At 36.0% G+C, this 20504-nt stretch overlaps 3 protein-coding genes across 5 annotated transcripts; 2 read left to right on the top strand and 1 right to left on the bottom strand.

The window, feature by feature from the left end:
- Window positions 1-69: 69 nt before the first annotated feature.
- Window positions 70-4030, bottom strand: unga (uracil DNA glycosylase a). 2 transcript variants are annotated; one of them, XM_065284476.2, is made up of 7 exons: window positions 3876-4030; window positions 3165-3359; window positions 2275-2370; window positions 1888-1985; window positions 1686-1774; window positions 750-928; window positions 70-516 (listed from the first exon to the last, which is right to left on the bottom strand). In XM_065284476.2, exons 1-7 carry the CDS (start codon window positions 3954-3956, stop codon window positions 376-378), a joined length of 879 nt encoding a protein of 292 aa, XP_065140548.1. In that variant the 5' UTR covers window positions 3957-4030; the 3' UTR covers window positions 70-375. The 2 variants fall into 2 exon arrangements, with proteins under 2 accessions (XP_065140548.1, XP_065140547.1); XM_065284475.2 differs by lacking the exon at window positions 3876-4030 and having other exon boundaries at window positions 3165-3626.
- Window positions 4031-6598: 2568 nt separating this feature from the next.
- On the top strand, window positions 6599-8594 carry sebox (SEBOX homeobox). The gene is made up of 3 exons (XM_065284683.2): window positions 6599-7057; window positions 7214-7416; window positions 7742-8594. The coding sequence occupies exons 1-3, from the start codon at window positions 6958-6960 to the stop codon at window positions 8378-8380; spliced, it is 942 nt and encodes a 313-aa protein (XP_065140755.1). The 5' UTR covers window positions 6599-6957; the 3' UTR covers window positions 8381-8594.
- A 1014-nt stretch (window positions 8595-9608) lies between these two features.
- Window positions 9609-19934, top strand: LOC135774401 (polymerase delta-interacting protein 2-like). 2 transcript variants are annotated; one of them, XM_065284469.2, is made up of 11 exons: window positions 9609-9806; window positions 10708-10789; window positions 11001-11098; window positions 11174-11273; window positions 13871-13946; window positions 14025-14132; window positions 14215-14351; window positions 16479-16505; window positions 17177-17302; window positions 17665-17744; window positions 17930-19934. In XM_065284469.2, exons 1-11 carry the CDS (start codon window positions 9622-9624, stop codon window positions 18057-18059), a joined length of 1149 nt encoding a protein of 382 aa, XP_065140541.1. In that variant the 5' UTR covers window positions 9609-9621; the 3' UTR covers window positions 18060-19934. The 2 variants fall into 2 exon arrangements, with proteins under 2 accessions (XP_065140541.1, XP_065140542.1); XM_065284470.2 differs by having other exon boundaries at window positions 17177-17261; window positions 17930-18069.
- The last annotated feature ends 570 nt before the right edge of the window (window positions 19935-20504 follow it).

Genomic DNA, 20504 nt, shown 5'->3' with positions numbered 1-20504 from the left:
GTGCAAGTCAGTCATAAATATTCCGCACGTAAATACATTTTCTCTATATTAAAACCGAAAGAGCCTATCCATTCTGTGAAAAAATAGTTTATTGTACAAACACAAAATAGCTTCAGGGTGGTACGTTTAAAATTAACCATCAGGAACAACGCAAACCTTTTGATAAAATACACTGTGGCATAATGACATCAAACATACAACAAAATAAAATTTGAACAGTTGTCAAAGAAACACAAAGTGCAATGTTAAAGGAAATAGTGTGAAGTATTTACCTACGCAGCTATATAAACAAGTATATAGTGTTTAGAGAACAACATATTTAACAGCAAACAAACAGGGCCAACAACATTTCATCCAATCCTAAACGGGACACCATCAAAGCGCTTTCCAGTCTATGGGCTCCTTTCCAGACTTGCTTAACAGTTCGTTGGTTTTTGAGAAATGTTTGCATCCGAAGAAACCGCGGTGAGCGGACAGTGGTGAAGGGTGGACTGCTTGCAGAACATGATGTCGCTTCTGTAAATAAACATTGAGAAAAATGTGTATTTATGCATTTGGAAGATGCTTTTATTTAAAGTGACAGTGCATTTAACCTGTAGTTTTAGCAGTTTGTGTTGTTCACTGGATTTAAACCCTTCACACTTAAATGATACTCCACCAACTAAACCACAGGAACATCTTGTAACAATTTTGCAAACATTTTTCACATGCTTAAGCTTGTTCAGAGTTGTAGTATTTGTCAAACATACCTTATTTATGACGGCACCCTTCTTCTGAGCATATGCGCCCCAGAGAATAAAAACAAGACCCTCCATATTAGTATTGAGCCACTGTACCACGGCATCTGTGAAAATCTCCCATCCTTTGTCTTTGTGCGAGTTAGCCTGGTGTGCACGCACGGTTAGCACAGCATTCAGCAACAGCACTCCTACAAAATACATTCATACGTGCACGATTACAAGAATAACACACACATAACGTGCATTGAGAACACTAAAAGAACCACAATAACAGCTTCACAGTGCAATAGTTTATTACAATAACGATATTAGTGTAATTCATAGCATTAATGGGATAGTTCAGCCAAAAATGAAAATTACCCCATGATTTACTCACCCTCAAGCTGTCCTCAAACTATATGATCATCTTTTTCAGACGAACACAATTAGAGTTATATTTGAAAATGTCTTGGCTGTACGGTAATACTGGTGTAATGTAGGGGCGTATTGACGACCACTAAAGCGCAGAGCAAAACAAAACACTAGTCAGGAAATAGAAAGCTAAACCATGTCACTACATCTCGCATGCTATGTCCTACGCCGGAAATGCACTCACTTGTGAACGCGTGTCAGTCGTAACCAGTAAAGTTTTAAATATTGATTAAAAAATAAATAAAAAATTTGCACAGATTGCCCTCAAAATGACTTTATTAAGCCCATGGAGCCGTGTGGATTACTTCTGTGAAGGATGGATGGACTTTTTGGGCTTCAAATCAGAAGCACCATTTATTACCATTATAAAGCTTGGAACAGCCAGGACATTTTCTAATATAACTAAAATTTTGTTCGTCTGAAAAAGATAATCATATACATCAAGGATGGCTTAAGGGTTAGTAAATCATTGGGTAATTAAAATTTTTGGATTAACTATCCCTACAATATAACGAAAACACATTGGATATTGACCTTGCTTTGCCCATCCCGTAAGATTTCCATGGTCAGGATGCTGAAAGCCTTCTATGTCCGATGCCAGTTCTTTGTACATGTTTATCAAGCTGAGAGGGAGCAAATGTGTCTTTATCATTAATTTATTAATAAAATTGCTTATCAAGCCTTCAAAACATGCTTGTGATAGTGCTTAAACAGATTTGAAAGATGCTTGTAATACCTTGGTGGAGGTGGCACAGGTCTCTGAACGCTGAAACACAGCCCATGAGCCTGGTTAGGTCCATGATAAGGATCCTGGCCGAGTATCACAACCTTTAACTGGCATCACAAGAGAAATGATCAGTGCCACTCACCACTCTCATCCTGTTATTGTCTCCTATATCGATCAACATTTATTCATTATAGTTAAAAAGCAATTTTAACAACACAATATTGCTAGGCTAGACAAGTGAATAAACATTTACAAACGTCAATAATTAGCTACTGACAAACTTTTATTATTTCTTTTACTTAAATAGTAATGAACTTGTTTAGTTAATACTTTAATGTGAGATTTTATATTTTAAGCCTTATGTGTGAATGCAACATTCTTCATGCAAAAACTCACATCTTTTATATCACACATTTGTGTCCAGGTAAAAACTTGATGTGTTGGTGGATAGACAGTGTGCTTTTTCCTCTCCTCATTAACAAAAGACATCAACTGCAAGAGAGAAATGATTTTGTTACTGTTATAATCCTATATACACATGCATAGTATTTTTAAAAGACCCTAATATACACCGATCAGCCATATTATAAAAAACAACATTATTATTGAGAACCACAAGTTGATGTGTAAGAAGCAGGGAAAATGGTCAAGCGTAAGGATCTGAGCGACTTTGACAATGGCCAAATTGTGATTGCTAGACGACTGGGTCAAAGCATCTCCAATACTGCAGCTGTTGAGGGGTGTTCCCGGTCTGCAGTGGTCAGACTCAGCACCTATCAAAAGTGGTCCAAGAAAGGAAAAGACAGGGTCTACAATGGTCTGAAACTGCTGAAAAATTGAATGCTGGTAGAAAGATAGAAAGAGTCTGTGCTTCGATGGGTCAGGGCTGTTTTGGTGGCAAATGGGGGACCTACACAATATTAGGCAGGTGGTCATAATGTTATAGCTGATCGGTGTGTGTATAAATATAGAATAAAAAACACCCAACAGATTCTACTTTTATCTAATAGGTACTAACAATCCCTACTGCCAAGACCGGTCTAAGATGGTTTGCTGGTTTCAGATGATCTCTTAGCTGGTTAAAGATGCAAGTAGCTGGATTTAGCTGGTCTTCCTAGCGTAGACAAGCTAGTGGGTCAGTTGGTCTTTTAGTCTGACTAGTTAAGACCAGCTAAAAATGGTCCAAAAGCCCTCTAAAACCAGCCTGCTACACCAGCTAAAACAAGGCTGGGAGAAAATTAAGCACCCCACACACCAGACACACATCACATGTTAAAGTGTCTTACTGATTTAAAATAGGGTTTCCCGAATTCTGCATTCAGTGCTTTTGTCCAGCTCTCTCCGACACCCTCCGGCACGTGCTGGTGTGCAGCAAGCTTCAACAGAGCCGCTTTCTTGTTTGCGGAGATCCGCTCCAGCTGCTCTGGACTCAGTGATGGTGAAGGTATAACATTGCTGCTCTCCTTCTTCTGCTTTTTCACCTGAGGCGAAATTGTAGTGTATTTGGTTGAATTATATGCTCGTTTGGCAAAACGACCTGACATCGGCGCATTTAAAAGTCTAAATGTTATGCTGGAAAACATTATGTCCTGTGCAGAATCGATAAAGTTTTATCATTAACTTCATTGCGAAAAACAAACGGCTGAAACAACACAGTAGCGCATAAACTGTGCACAAAATGTAACGGCAGTGTTTCACTAAAAAATTCGTGCTACTACAAACACCGTCCCAGTTTATTTTGAAGCAACACGCGAACTTTTGTTGACAAAGTGACGTAAATGTACTTCCGGAATGTATTTCGCGGGAAATAGAAAAGGGGTATTACAAACTGTTCATGTTTAAGCATTAACATGATGTTATACACAACTGTGTTAAAAGAAAAAAACATTAAGTCATCTAAGTTACACTTGGCATTAATTCATAGTTTACGCAAAATGTCATGTTTGTTGCAGTCCATGCGCGCCGTTGCAGTATAATGTACTTTACTGTTTACTCACGTCATCTTTTGCGTCCTCGTCCAGATTTCTTTTCTTGGACTTTGGCGTGAAAAACGACGTGATGCTTTTCTGCCCGATCATTTTTGCTAACAAAACTAACTTAGTGATAAAACAACACAAAGCCCCGGCGAACTAGATGTGCGCGTGTTAAAAAAAGCAACTCCCGCCTGATACCGGTGACGTGGAACAGAGTTTACTACTTAGCATAGGGGGCGGTGGCAAGTAAAATCCGTTTGTGCCTTAATAATGTTATAATATAACTTAGAATTATGGTTTATTTTTTATACAATTGACATGTTCATTGACATGGTCTTATTTTGTTTTCTTTATCATATTGTTATTATTATATGATGCTTTCTAAGAAAAGGGGCGGAGACGCGGTCAACACTCGAATGGTTAGAGAGTGCCAACATGGGTGTCAGTTATGTTTCTTGAGTATGATACAAATTTACTATGACAGACTCACAGAGATAATGCATAAGCTAAAAACAATATAAATATGTAGTTCTATGATAATAATGTATTATTTTGTATATTGTACCTAATGCTTTACAATAAAAAAAAGAGTAAATAAACTCAATAAATGATTGTAACATGTAACAAATGTGATATACACATATAATAGTAGCTGCTGGCACTACTGAACAATAGTTAGAGAGGGATTTGATTTTTACTTTAGTGGTATTTAGTACTGACCCAAATTTTAAAACATCTTACAGGTTTGAATTAAAACGACATATATAAAATGTCAAATTATTTTATTTGCCTAATCTTACAACACGTTAATATGTTTAACAGCATTTGTATTTGTGTACATCATCTATTTTCAAATCTGGCTTTCACCTTTTTTTACAATTGTTAGAAATTATAATTTATTTGTATTTATTGTCCAACCAAAAATATATTTTGTAAAATATGAAGCTAACTCTAAATAAAAAGTTTAGTTCAGGTAACAGGCCACTTACATAAACAAACGGCAGAAAAACACATAGGAGCTAAATAATAATTCATGTTTGCTTTTAGATCATATTTGGGTTTAATACACAAACGTTCCCGACAATATATATTTATTGATGCCCTTTTTTCTCTTAAATCCAACCCGGCAGGCGCACAAGGAAGAAATCAAGTAGTTACCCAGACCATCACCCACAAGACCATCATGTTGACTTCATTAACACGGCACTGGTGCGCCACCGTGTGATTACCGGTAAAACAAACCCAAGCGTCTCGAACACAAACTCTCTCAAATCCTTGTCATCAGTGTATGTTTAATGGGATTTTTAATATCTCTCAAACCCTCCCCATGACCCCCATCCCCTCCCACTGGTACTAAGATATTGTTTTCTGTGATGCCAGTGTTATTGTAGGAGTAAAGAAAAAAATAAAACATCTGAAAAACACGAAGAAAGCAATCTTTGCATATAAAAGAGGCTACATTAAAACGTTTGTTATAAAATGGCGGTATGATATCATGTGCATTATCATCAGTCTAATTTTTTATCTTATTATTTTAATTAAATAGACAACAGGTAGTACGTGATTGGGAAATATTTAAATTCATTCTATGAAAATGTTTGAATAAATGGAAATGTTTTATTAGGCAAAAAAAATAACGCCATCATGAAAGCAAAATCAATTTCAGTGGATAATAATAAAAAAAAACAATATAATGTATCCATAATACACTCACAAGGTATAAAACATATACATTGTCAGATTTCCTTTCATGATCAAGTCTGATTCTGATTGGTTTGTAGTCAGATTTACCTGCCATGTTTCATCTCATTGTAGTAGTGATTTCCCTGTACCTGTGGATGTTGACACTACATGTAATGGCCCTTAAAGAGCCCGGAATCCGCCACGCGTGAAATGTGTGTATTCCAGCGCAATGTCTCAGGTTTAATCATGTAAATGAAAATGTTAGATTTTTGAAGATCTCTTTTCAGCTCAACTGTTGCCGTTGTTTTTTAGATGTTGATCTGAAAGTGATGCAGCTTCATACCGACAAAAACTTAAAACCGCACAGATTATTAAAATAATCTTGGGTTTAGATTACTCTTCATTCGGTTGTACATCGCTCTTAATCCCTACAAGTAATATCATTCTTAGATAATAATATGTCACCAGATATAAAAAACAATGTAACCCGTTTATTCGGTATATCGCTTGCTATTTATTCATGTTTACTGTATTTTAATTGTAATTCAGGTTACAAGTTTCATTGGTCACAAACACAACCATACGACATGTTGTAGAATGCTTGTCACGATTTCCCCACAGAGTATACGATTTTATAAGAAATGTATAAGGGAAAAAATATATATAAGTATAATATAATATAACTATTAAACGTTTAAAAATAATACTTAAAATAAAAAATAGAAAGACATCGAAATATTTAAGATCTGGTATGGTCTCTTCAAATGTATTATACCACTTTTCTTGTATTACTATTGTCATATAAATAAAATAGCCTATTTAATACAAATAATATTATACAAAAAATATAAAACATTAATATATAACATATACTATAATACATACGTGTTATATATTAGTGTTTTACATTTTTTTTAAATAATATTATTTTAGATGCTATTTTATATATTCATATTTTTAAAGTGTATATAGTGGATTTTTTTTTTTTTACATTTTCTCTGTTACATTTATTATTTTGACATGTGACAGACAGTAACAGGCACGTGAAGTGTGTGTGTTTGGTTATTTGCTTGATAAAGAATCTGCAGAAGAGCCATCAGACAACATCTGAATCTTTGCTTTCCTGTCCTGGATGTGAGATGGGTCAAAAGCTGTCAGACAGGAGTGGAGAGGTCACCTTATTGGGGGTAGGGGATCAAAGTAGAAAGCGTTTTACTTCTCTCTCCAATTGTCTGTCAGTGATGTTGACTGTCACTGATGACACCTTGAAGGACGATAGACGCGTCGTGGGTGTGAAATGGAGGGAGTATAAAGTCTGTGGGTTCGGCTGGACACTGGAACATTACATCTTTGGACGTGGAGACAACTGAAATCTCTCGAGATACAGAACTAAACGAGTTTATCGACGCGGAATTTAAAGGCTATGGCGTTGTTTTTAGACCAATCTTTCGATTTAGTAAAAAAAATAAGCTTGGAGACAGAAAGTGATTTTATTTTTAACAAAAACATGGTCCATTTTACAGGTAAGACTGAATAGATATATTTATTAAATATTTTGGGTATTTTTGTATTTCTAATAAATTTATATAGCATATAATTTAAGGATTAAAGTTAACTGAGGAATGCGTAACGCATTCTCTTGGTTTAGTGAGTTTGTATAACACTTTACATTTCTTTACATGTAACAGCCGACCAAACCTTGTCTTCACCTGAAGTGGAAAGAAATAACCCTCCAGACGGACAGAGGAAGAGAAAGAGGACCATCTTTAGCCGCGCGCAACTCTCCGAACTGGAGCGCGCGTTCGTGATGACCCCATATCCAGATATCACACTGCGCGAGAGTCTGGCGGCAGTCACCCTGCTTCCAGAAAGTAAAATTCAGGTAGGCTTTGATTTTATTTAGTACACTCTTAAAAATAACGTTTTTGTTGAGCAACATGGTTTCTGTGGCACAAAATGTTCTTTTGAGAAAAGTTTTTTGAGAAACAGAAATTATTCATACACTGTCAGGAAAAAATGGTCAAAAAATGGTCCAAGCTGTCACTGAGGCAGTAGGCTACCTTATAAAAATGTACCTCCCCAATGACAGCTATAAGGAATTTTTTTTGTCTATTTTTATATGACAGTGTCTGCATGTAAAGAACCCATTTTACCAGATTTTATTTCATTCATATTAAAATAATTTCATGTAATTATTTATTTTCTAGGTGTGGTTTCAAAACAGACGAGCTCGCAGTATGAAAAGTAAGAAACTGTCTAGACCAGTTAGGAGTCCATCGACAGGAGTGAGCTCTTTGTCTACATTTCCACATGTTTCTGTAACATCCAACCCTGGTTTTACCCAAGAGCAATGTTCAGCCACTTCAATACACAAAGACAGACCTGAAAGATATCCAACAGCGAACAGGAGCCCTAACTACCATCAGCCCAGCTTTAGACAAGCGCTGAGTCCCTGGTCTCAGAATCTTCCACATCCTTCACCCATTTCTCCAGACCTGCCTGGAGTCTTGCCCTGGGGTGACAGACACCCTCCTACATCTGGATCTTCATCTTTCCCATCAGACAGGCCACCTCAGCACTCATTCCAAAATCAGTCAGACTGCCTCTGGCAGGTGAACTGCTTCACATCCCACCCTGAAGGTTTTCCTGGGCATCAATTCAAATCATATTGTAGTTCCGATCAGTCCGTTCACACCTCTGTGGATGTTCCTGCACATCCAATCGGTTTAGAGGGAGCTTTACATCGACAGAGTCAGGGTCTGATTCACTATCCTCAGACTTCACTAGGAGACATATCTGAACTTATTTATAGTTCAGCTGTAGTCACCAACCTGGAAGACTGTTAACACATATTGGATAATATTCTAGTAGTACTTCATTTATTTTTGGTGTATAATATATTACTCATTGCAGTATGGAGTGTGCATTTTTGCTATTTTAATAAGTGTTAATGTAGAATTTTGGATTGGCCAGAAACTTTGTCACCTTCTGATAGAACATATTATACAAAAATATATAAACATAAACCTTAAACAGTGAACGTGAACTTTTCTCTGTGTATATTGGCACCTGATAGCATTTGTAAATATGATGTAAATATTGTTAAACATAGTCTTTTTGTGTATTATTTTATTAAGATTATTATGTTTACACTGTGTGAATTAATTGATAAGTATAGGCCTACCTACATTTGTTGTTTATCTATTTATTTACACACACCTTTTACATATTAAAAGTGTTTGTTTCTTTAACATTTCCATGTGTGTTGTTACTCTTAGATCTGCACTCTGATTTCTTCATAAACATCACAGGGTTAGGATAAAACATTATTTTAATGTCCATAGTATGAAAATTAATGTAACATAACATAAATGTGGGATATGATAGTATGAAAACCATAAACAACCATGTGAACAATAACAATATATTCTCATCTTCAAAACAAAGGAATTCACAGTAAACTAGCTGTAAACAATAATAAAAAATAAACCCTCAGGTTTCATGTTATATCAGATTACGTGGCTTAGATTACATTTGGATTGAAAGATCTGAACACAGTATATTACTATCAAAGTGATTATGGGCCAAACAGAGAGAAGACTGTAAACCTCCCAGGTTTCCTAACCTACCGGACACTGATCTCTATGTATCATAATCATCTCCAGCACAAAATAATCTTCAAATAAAATATAATAAATTCCCATAATCCCGGTGTTTAAATCTACAGTCTTACTCGGTCATGTTTTGGGTGTCAGCTTGTATGTGTGTGGTCCAGATGCAACTACATCCTTTAATCCAGAGGAAGATATTGAAGGGATATGTGCTTATTTTGTTAGGAGATATAATAACAATCGTGGACAGGTTGACCATTACACAATGTTAGGTGACTCATTTACATTATTTTTCTCTGGCCACATCAAAACAAGGCTGGAAACATTACATTAAAGTGAAATTCATGCAAACGTATATAATAGGCCTATGCATGTTTGCTGTATAGCAAAAAGTCATTACAGCACAAGATGGCACTATAGTCAAACTTTTACCTGTAATGCCTTAACATGCGCACTGGCCGCTCTCCCAAATAAAAATGGCAGCCTGTGTCCTTAGACAGGGACTATTTTGCACCGTTGCTAAATACAGTAAAAAGCATAGTATTCGGATACTAAATGTAGATTTTAACAGTAGACATCAAGCAAACAGAGGTCGGACTCAGTGCTTAAGTTGTTGTTGTGTATTCAATGCAGTACAACAGAAGCGCTTCATGTCCTCCCGGTAAGTTCATCTTGTCCGTTTTTAAACTATTAAAAGTCCGTAAGTAGCTTCAAAGCAATGCAAACAAGCTATTATTTATTTAGCATGTTACGTGCACGAACAATTCGCTGTTTTGAATTAACGAAACAAACTTTCTCAAATTTCGTTGAAAATCTCTCCGCTTTGACAGCGCAAAGCTGCGCTCGGCGAACTTAATGTGCGCATGCGCAGCGGAGGTACGTGCGTTCTTCGAACGCAGATGTCCTTGCAAATGTCCTTTTAGTGACCCAGGATAGTTTGAACCTTTCTCATTTAAAACCACCATTTAATCTCTGTGAAATGTGCAAGAAAATACAATACTGCTGAAAGTTTAGAGTCACTTAGTCTTTATTTATATGTTTTCCACATTCTAGAATAAAAGCTTAGCTATCTTTCTATCAACAAACCTTAAAGTAAGCCAATTCAAATAATACTAAACCAAAGTAACACACCAAAGAACAATAAAAACAGATTCAAAATATATAAACAGTATAGCATGAAATATTGTAAAAATTTACAGTATTGGCCGAAAATAGTACTAGTTTATATTGAGTATAAGCTATTGAGTATGAGTAATATAATGCATCTTTATTACAATTTTTTAAATAACTATACGCAGGAAAGTTTCAACCATGTCAGTACGCAAATAAGCATTCTAAACATTTTTACACAGCACATTTGTATTTTGGTCGGGCATGCTATACCTTAAGAACCGGAAAAAATCTATTGGTCGGAATTTTTGCTCGTTATCGGCGTCGAATAATCGGCAAATCCAATGACCTCTAATTTGTAATATGATTTTTAACCAAATCCTGATTTTGTCTCAAAAAAAACCTTCCCCTGTTTCTCACGCATATATCTGTTTTCTGTATGTAAATCACAGTAACAGACCTGAGGGGAAGTTTCTGGAGACTGTAGGAGTATTTGAGGCAACCAAACAGCATGGCAGTTATGAGATAGGGCAGGTAAAAACATGTCAGTTTTTATGCTGTTATGCTGTACCAGTGTGAGAGAATTTTGGGCTAGCTGACAGAACCATCACTTGCCCAAGCAGGCCACATTTATTGATCATCATCATTTTTGTGGTGGGGCCAGTACAAATCTAAATTAATATCCTTATAGTTGAGACCTGGTACTGTATGTAAACTAGTAATTGTTTATGCGTGTTTGTGTCAGTTGTTCCTACACAGTGTCTTTGGCTACAGAGGTATTGTTCTCTTCCCCTGGCATGCTCGCCTTTATGACAGAGATGTAATTCCTACGACTACAGATAGGTGAGTGTCACCTTGTCTTAACAAAGTTAAGATGTGATCATAGACGTTTGTAATGCACATTTCTATACCTATCAGCAAATCTGAAACCTCCGGAAATCATGCATCTAAGGAGGTGAAAGGCCAAACCCACACGTATTATCAAGTCTTGATAGACACCAGAGACTGTCCACATATTGTAAGTACATGCACCAACAGTCTCCGCTTAGAGATTGGAAATAAACCATATTTTGTATGGTTGTGCATTTGGTTATTAAGTTTATAAGCATTCGCAAGTTTAACCAAAATGGCCTAAAGGACTGTGTTTGTGCTGCTCAAGATTCATTAACGCCTCTCTGACAAAGTTTACAGATTTTTGAAGTCCATGGTCACTTGTTGTAATCTCATCTTCTGTTGAAACAAAATTGATCGATGCTTTCGCTGTAAAAGTATGCATATGTGCGCAGGCTTGCAGTATTTCTTTGCAAAGTAAAATCACCATCTACTCGCCTGGCATAATTAATACAGCGGATTTACTCGTCTGCGGATCTGCGTGAACATGTATGTTTTTACAGCGTTGTTGTGTATATGTGCAATTTTTCATAAATGCGAAGACAAAAATGTTCAGTTTTTTACTGTATCGTTGTCCAGAAACATTATTTTAAATTCCAAGGTAAAAAAATGCATGAGTGTTCAAGAATTAGGCAACAATAAAGAATAACGCTAACATGAAAAAACAGATGACATCTTTTAAAGGCATCTTGTCTTGATGTTTTGTGACCCTTTGATGTGAATGGTAAATATTTGGTCAATCTTTTGGGATTATTTTGTTTTGGTGTATAAGCTTTTCCTTAAGTGCTAAATAGTAACCAAATCTGCAAAGGTATTTTCACTTATTTTACACTTCAGATGACATGTGACCTGACACAAATAGACCTATAAATGAAAAAAGTCTCAGTGCTTTCTAACAGAAGATGTTCCCAGCTTCCAGCTATCAATGGCAAAACTTTAAGCAACTCCTGCAAAGTTGCTCCATCGAGAAGCATCAACAAAGATTGCACTGTCGCAGTTGTGGTGATGTGATGGGTCAAATGTCATATGTTGCGTGTGTAATGGTAATTTATGCTGCCTTCACGTGCTATCGTAATTATGGTAAATACCAAAATCCCACTTGGAAAATGCACATGAACACCCCTCATGTGGTATTTTCCACTGTGCAACTCGTAAAATATTTTGATGCCCGAGTTGCCGAGATGAGATTACCTTTGACCTTTTCAAAATCACGGAGAGCAGCAGCAACGTCGTGAATGGTTGAATGACAACAAAAGCAATGGTAAGTACCAGTTCACAAATGGAAAATGCACTTGAACACAACACGCTGGTAAATAACAGTTCACAAATGGAAAATATCATCTTTCCCATAGCACGTGAAGGCAGCATAAGACATACAAATATTGCACATATTTTCATTCGTGCTACTACCCACCCGCACGGAGTTAATTATCCGCCCGCATCCCCATCCGTGAATTTTAGGAATGTCACAATCCACCCGTTTTAGACACTTTTAGCTGACGCGTTGCAGGACTCTGGCAAATATTCCTTCAAAGAGTAACTAAACCCTAAACCAACTTTTTTTAGTTAATGATCTGTAAGAATGGGGCTTTATTAGTGCTGTTCATTGATTTGAGTAAGTTTTTTTGACATTTGGATGTAAAGTGTTTCAATACTACAATATATGGTGTAAAAACGTCTGAGTGCTGCCCTCTTCAGGTTGAACGGTGGCTACTACAGTTGAATTTTCCTATTGGATGGTGGGTCCAAAAAATGACTCGTGACGTAAGCAGGTTCAAGATCACCACGCCCTTGTTACAATCTCACCACACACTTAGTTCGTCCCCTCTATCTCCTTGGGATCTGCCCACTTTTCTTGCATTTTTCAAATATTGCCAGTGGGTGGAGTCAGGTTCTGACCAGGGGTTTAGTTACGCTTTAAAGGTCCAGTGTGGGTTTTGAGCGGCATATAGTGGTGATATTTCTAATTGAAACCAACCTCAATTGCGAAAAGCAAAGAGAAGCTACGGTAGCTGCCACAGGACAAACATGTCGTTGTCCAAAACAACGTAGGGACGAATCGCGCTCTGTAGAACGGCTTGTCTGGGCCATAGATATGTATAAAGGCTAGATGTCTTACGGCGGAGTCTCTAACATCATCACCTGGCGGCCATCCTACTTCAGACAGCTCGCTCACTCGTAGCATTGTGTTTAATGGTGCAGGTACTTTAAAATGACCATAACTTGCTCAATTTTCTACCGATTTTCAAACGGTTTGGTTTGTTATAAACATCAGAGATGTATTATGACACTGCATACTTAATGAATAATTTTTATTAATCATGTTAAAGCATCCAGAATTAAAGCAACGTTAATAACGTTTGTAAGAAACCAAACCGTTTGAAATCGGGAGAAAATTTAGCAAGTTATGGTCCTTTAAAAGTACCTGCAACATTAAACACAATGCTACGAGTCAGCGAGCTGTCTGAGGTAAGATGGCCACCAGGTGATGATGACGTTAAGAGACTCCGCCATAAGACATCTAGCCTTTATACATATATATGGTCTGGGCTACTGAAGAAACATGCCGGCAACTTCCGTGTGAGGGGACCCGGGGGTGTGTAAATAAAAACGTCTCATTCTAAGGTCCTAAAAACAATACGTAAAGTCTTTATACACCACTAATAATACAGTAAGTAAAATGTTTCAATTCTTCTTAAATGTTTCATTGTGTTTAATTGGTAGTCTCAGCGGGCACAAACAGAAGCTGTCACATTTTTGGCCAACCATGATGACAGCAGGGCTCTCTATGCTATTCCAGGTATGTCATTCTGTATGTAAGGTGTTACCTGGTTTATATTCTAAAGTTTCATATTCTCGAATGTTTCTTTTTTTGTAGGTCTCGACTATGTAAGCCATGAAGACATTTTGCCATATAACTCAACAGATCAGATGCCTATTCGGCATGAACTGTTTGATAGATTCCTTTTATACAAACCCTCAAAAGGTACAAGCACATCATACTGTAAAATTAATGTATTGTATTCTTCAATATGTACGTCATCCTCCAGTGTTTAACCTTTTGTTAGGTCCATCATTTGTGCCGAGAGATGCTCTCCATGCATGGCAGGAGAAAAACCATCAGTGGCTTGAATTGTCTGGTGTTCACCGTGAGACCACAGAAAACATTCGGGTCACGGTTATCCCATTTCACATGGGTATGCGGGTAAGAATACATTTAAGTTGTCTTTAAAATCAGGTATACTGTAAATTAGTTGGGGCCGGTGACTTTTTTTTCGAGGGCGCATGATGCTAAGCTCGTCAAAACATTTGTATAAACGATTTAGCTTGTCAAGTGTGTGGCTCGTCATGTCAAAATATATCTTGTGAACCTATGTGCATGTCATTTCAAAATACGTGCCTGTTGCAGACGCTTCGAAGGGGTTTATGATAAAAGAGACACTCATGTTTGCCAGATACTCACTTAAAGGGATACTCTACCGTTTTGTCATATTAAACTATGTTATTAACTAAGAAGAGTTGACACATATATGATCTTAGTGCATGCATTTAAGCGCTGTGGCACGTGCCGACACTTTGGTAGCACTTAGCTTGGCCCAGTTCATTCATTAGTACCAAACAGAGATGAAGTTAGAAATGAACACATCAACGTTTTCCCTATTTAAAACGAGTAGTTATACGACCAAATATGGTGGCACAAAATAAAACCTTGCACTTTTCTAAGCAGGTTAAAAAGGGTAATTATAATGTATGGCGGAATAGCACTGTTGATGTGTTTGGTCATTTTTAACTTCATCTCTGTTTGGTACCATTGAATGAACTGGGCTAAGCTAAGTGCTACCAAAGTGTCGCCGCGCGCCACAACGCTTAAGTGCTGCACTAAGATGATAGAGGTATGTGTCAACTCTTCTTAGTTAAAGGAATAGTCTACTCATTTTCAATATTAAAATATGTTATTACCTTAACAGTTGATACATCCCTCTATCATCTTAGTGCGTGCACGTAAGCGCTGGGGCGCGCTGCGACACTTCGATAGCATTTAGCTTAGCCCCATTCATTTAATGGTACCACTCAGAGATAAAGTTAGAAGTGTAAAGTTAGAAGTTAGAAGTTATTTTGTACCACCAAACTCGTATAACTACTCGTCTTAAATAGGAAAAACGTTGATGTGTTTGGTCACTTCTAACTTTATCTCTGAGTGGTACCATTAAATGAATGGGGCTAAGCTAAATGCTATCGAAGTGTCACAGCGCGCCCCAGCGCTTACGTGCACGCACTAAGATGATAGAGGGATGTATCAACTCTTCTTAGTTAAGGTAATAACATAGTTTAATATTGAAAATGAGTAGACTATTCCTTTAAGGTAATAACCTACTTTAATATGACAAAACAATGGAGTATCCCTTTAATCTCATGTGTAATCAGAGTTAGTATTAAATTAGTGTCTTGCGAGTATTTTGTGAACGTGATCGTCTCTTTTATCATAAATTCTTTCGACACACATGTGCAGCAGGCATGTATTTTGATATGACGCATGATGCACATAGGTTCACATGACGCACTAAACAAATATGTTGACATGACGAGCCTCACACCGAACACATATTTTAAATTTGCACCCCTTGGAACAGAAGTTATCAGCTGCCACTTCTGTAGATAATATAAAATAAATTTTTTGACTTTTTCTGAGTAGAATGGGAACATCACACAATGAAAATAGTGGGCGTGGCTTGTGTTTTCCACTGAACTTTGATTGGATATAGAAAAGTAGGCATTTCATTCAAAAATTAAAACTGGCAGCCGACTGACAGTTGGAGGGGGCGGTTTTAAAGGATGCTCCGCCCATACCATCAAGCTGACATCCTCAGAGATTTTTCGCCACAAGACTTTGACTAAAGTTAATGAGGACACATGAATTAAAAAAAGTATGACTTTATTATTTATTATAAACACTGCAATATTCCAAAAAAAAATTGTTAGTTTTGATTTCATGGGGACTTTAAGTGGTAAACTATAATTGCATTACATTAAACTGTATAATACTTGTAATGTTTCTGTAAAAACGTACAAATCATGATTTTTTTTAAAGAACTTTCCAGATTCCTTGAAGTCATACAATTTTTAAATATTCCCATTAAAAGCTAGAAATTGTTGGTTTCCATAATGTTATATATTATACAAAAATATGTCAAATAAATGTATTTCAGTAATAAAATAATATTTTCGTTTATGTCCTTACAGTTTTTTACATTTTCAATATCTCAATCATTTACAGATGGACAGTTTATATTGTTGATGATGTCATAAATATTTCCTCTTAATCTTTTATCAGGAGGCCCAGAATTCCCAAGTGTACTGGGTAAGAGACTACATTCACATGCTACTGATGAATCTGCATGCTATTATTATGATAATAAAAACAGGTCAGGTGCGTCCCTGTTAAAAAACAACAACCACATAGTTTCCATTAAAATGTCATTATGAACTATAAGCTTTTACCATTTAAACCATTACAAAATTATTTTTTGTACTGTGTATTATGCATTATTCCAGTATGATTTAATGGTCCCAACAGTACCCAACACATACCCATAGAGAGCCACAGAGTCCATTATAGTTTCCATTACAACCAATAAAATTGCCATTAAAACCATTAAATCTAATTTCTGTAAAGGCTTCTGTTATTTTTTTAGCAGGGGCGTAATAGACTTGATCCTAGAAGATGTGTTTTTAATGCAATTTATGATATATATATAGTACAGTTGATATCAGGTTTAACTGTTGGTTGAAAATAGGTTGTGTCACCTTTGCGAGCAATTTTAGAAATGTGTGTAATCAAATAGGTAGGACTTTTTTTTTATATAAAAAAAGAAATGTTGCCGCCAACTGGGTAGACTTACTTACATTAAACTAAACCTTAAACATTTTCAGTGATTCTTATCTAAATAACTCTCACTGTCCTAAGGAAGTATATGTTTCTTCATGCTTTTTGTGTTTGGTGTGATCGTGACTTTATTGCAATTTTCTCAGTGGCGTTACAGCATTCGTTTGGAAAACCTTGGAAATGAGGTGGTACAACTGAGAGAAAGACACTGGAGGATCTTCAGTCTATCTGGTACTTTAGAGACCGTCAGAGGAAGAGGAGTCGTGGGACGGGTCAGTGACATTCACATATTACAGCACATTAATTATAAATAGCATGACACTACTAACTTTTAGAAATTTTAGTAGCTAATCCCTTAAGGTGTGGTGTGGTCCTCCACCCAACCAACTATGAATCAAGGCACTACAGTACAACTTAATCCATGAATATATTTTTCTGCTAGCACCCAGTAAGCAAATTAAACGTGACATTTTTGTCAATTTTGGTTTACACAGATGGACCATAATGTCAGCCCGAGCTATGTCAGACCAAGCAGCACAAAAATGGCTTTTTTTACCATGCCATCAGAGTGCCTGATCAGTTTGGTAACAGTGCCACCATGTGGTATAAAATGATAAACTTTTATGTGTAACAGGAGCCAGTGTTATCAAAAGAACAGCCAGCTTTCCAGTATAGCAGTCATGTCTCTTTGCAGTCTCCAAGTGGACACATGTGGTAGGTTCATACACCTCATTTACACCTCATTATATACTTCATATTTTTGATGAATGCATTTCACATGTCTCATGATATAATACATATAAATGATGGTATGCTGATTTTTGAAGACATTTAATTTTTTTTTCAATGCAATGTGAAACTCAACGTCTTAAATACGTTTGATTATTTGACGCCTACAGGGGTTCTTACCGGCTTGAGAGGCCAGGCGGTACCTTCTTCGACGTGCGCATCCCACCCTTTTCTCTTGAGAGCAAAAAGGACGATACTCCCAACAATTTTCTGCCCGGTCCATTTACCTCACTTTCTTAGGATCTCAGTCCTATTGAATCTGCTCATTACTCTGCTCAGCATTCAGTTTAAATTGTGTTAGTTTTACATTTGATCTGATACTCCAATCTGAAGTATTTCAGGAGAGGAGGGGTGCTGATCTATTTTAATAACTACAAATAGGGTTTTATAATATTTAAATATTTATTATGAATTAAGTATTAAAATATTTTTACAGGGCTTGGTGTACTCTTTTTCTCTGCTCAAAAATAAGTAAATCAGATAGTGGTAACTTGAAAACTCATAGACGTTTATTAATGCTGCTTCTCAGCTCTCAGTCATTGTGTCCACGCCATATGGACCCATAGCCTATCACTTGTGTGTTTTAAGAGCCTGAAATATAATGCAACACATTGACTGACTTTGGCTCTCAGAGAGTGGTAGGCCTATTATCAAGATGATGAATGGATTTTAGCATATTAGCAAATTGTGACTTGTCGCCACCTACTGGCTGTTTTAACGTCAGTTAAAAGTTGAAAGTGTTTATTAAAGTATAAGTTTAGGCATATTTGAATATATTTATATTTTTTATATGTAAAACTTTAATCTCATGATCCACTTCAGGTTCAGCTTCTGTGGCAACTGCATTCTAAAGATGTTTGTAAACGGATTTAATTAAATTGTTTACAGTCTGTAGTGTCCTCAAAAATGCCCATGGCAATCAGTTTAATGGGACAGATGTTGACCTTTTAATGACAAAGTTAATTTCTGACACTGCATGGTATCAGTAAAATATTAGTATCTCCTACATCATTACTAGTAATATCAGTAAAATATCAAAATATTAATACTTTAAGCCGTTCTGATAGTAAGACAAGTAAATAATATCGTTTATTTCCCCCGGTTTTTGAGACAAAACTAAATGCATTTGGTAAACGAAATTTTAGGCCTCAGAATTATTGATCAAAATAATCAATTATCGTTTAAAAGTATTTTTTTCTTTATGTTTAGTTGAGTGACACTTTAAGTAAAGGCTATAATTTTGCAATCTAATGTTCTGTATTTTAATTAGATATAGCCTACATTTCATGTTTTTTTGCTTAATGTTTTAATTGTTAAAAAAATTTAAATGCCACAAATAGGGTCTTTTGTGTATTTCCTATGGCAAACAATTGCAAACCCCATAGAAAGTGAAGAAAAAAATTATTTAATTTAATTTGTATAGGTTGAAATAAAGATGGACAAACGTTATTTAATTCACAGCTTCATTTTCGTTACTTGTCAAATAACTCACAAAATAACTTTAAAGTGCAATCTACAAATCCTCACCACCAAAATAAGGATTTGTTTAATGTAAGTAAAAACTTATTCGATCTCTGTGTTGTCATTATTTAATTGCATTTATTTATTTTCCTATGATGTGCCTTTAATTGCGTCATTTCAATTGCGAATTAACATTACATATTAAATTATTTTAGGCTATTCCCATGCGATATATATTTAATAGAAATGAAAAGAAAACAAATGTTTGCACAACTGCTAAAATGAACATGATAATATGTCAGACACTTCACATGAGGTTGTTTAACACAATATTTAGCATAACATTTAACCTCATGCGCCACGAATGATTACGATTTTTGTCCTTTGTAAAAATAAAGTGCCTTGTATTAAAAACGAAATTGTAAAAACTTCTCACAAGCAGTATAAATTAAGAAGCAAACGTAAAATTAAGAGCCTGTTCCTATTGTGAAATACTGGATATTAAGTTTGAGAAACAAAGTACAACATCATTTTTGATTTAGAATGTGTCATATTTTCTGTTTAATCGTGTAATCCTAATATCTTGATGTTGATAATTTTATGTCTGACTAATGATGTCGTTTTTGGACAGGTAGCCTGTTGCCATTCAGTCAATAACATTTTCTTTGGTTAATGACTATAGGCGTGTTTGCCTATTCACATCTCTCTTCTTCTTGGAGAGAAATGCCTCCACCACAATTATATATAAAAGTAAAATATGTATTGTTTTTTATCCTTCCGCCAAATATCTAATATGCACATAACGAAGCGTAAAGAGCCCTTCAGATTTTTTTATAAAATATTTTGCACGTATAGTAAAAACAGAACAATCTGTTAAAAGAATACCGTATATATAACATGTTTAAATACGAATTTACATCAACATTGAATGATTTTTAAAGGAATTGATTGGTTGTTAAACGTTGGCAATAATAATGACTATATGAGTTGTACTACAGCAGCTCTAAAAAAAAAGTGAATTACAGAAGTTACGCAATATATATCAGCTAGTGGACGAATGCGCAAATTTGATAGTGACGCTTTTAGTGAATCAGAAAGCGTTACAGAGCGCGCATGGATTCCGCAACAGGTCACATAATAGGGTGAACAGCTGACTCCGTGCGTGCTGGCAGATGGTTGGTATAAGCCGGGTGGTGGTGGTGTGCGCAGGGGGGTTTCACTTAT

Source organism: Paramisgurnus dabryanus, chromosome 5 (assembly GCF_030506205.2).
Source record: "Paramisgurnus dabryanus chromosome 5, PD_genome_1.1, whole genome shotgun sequence".
In the NCBI taxonomy this organism is placed as follows: Eukaryota; Metazoa; Chordata; class Actinopteri; order Cypriniformes; family Cobitidae; genus Paramisgurnus; species Paramisgurnus dabryanus.
This window is presented reverse-complemented; position numbering and strand designations above follow the sequence as displayed.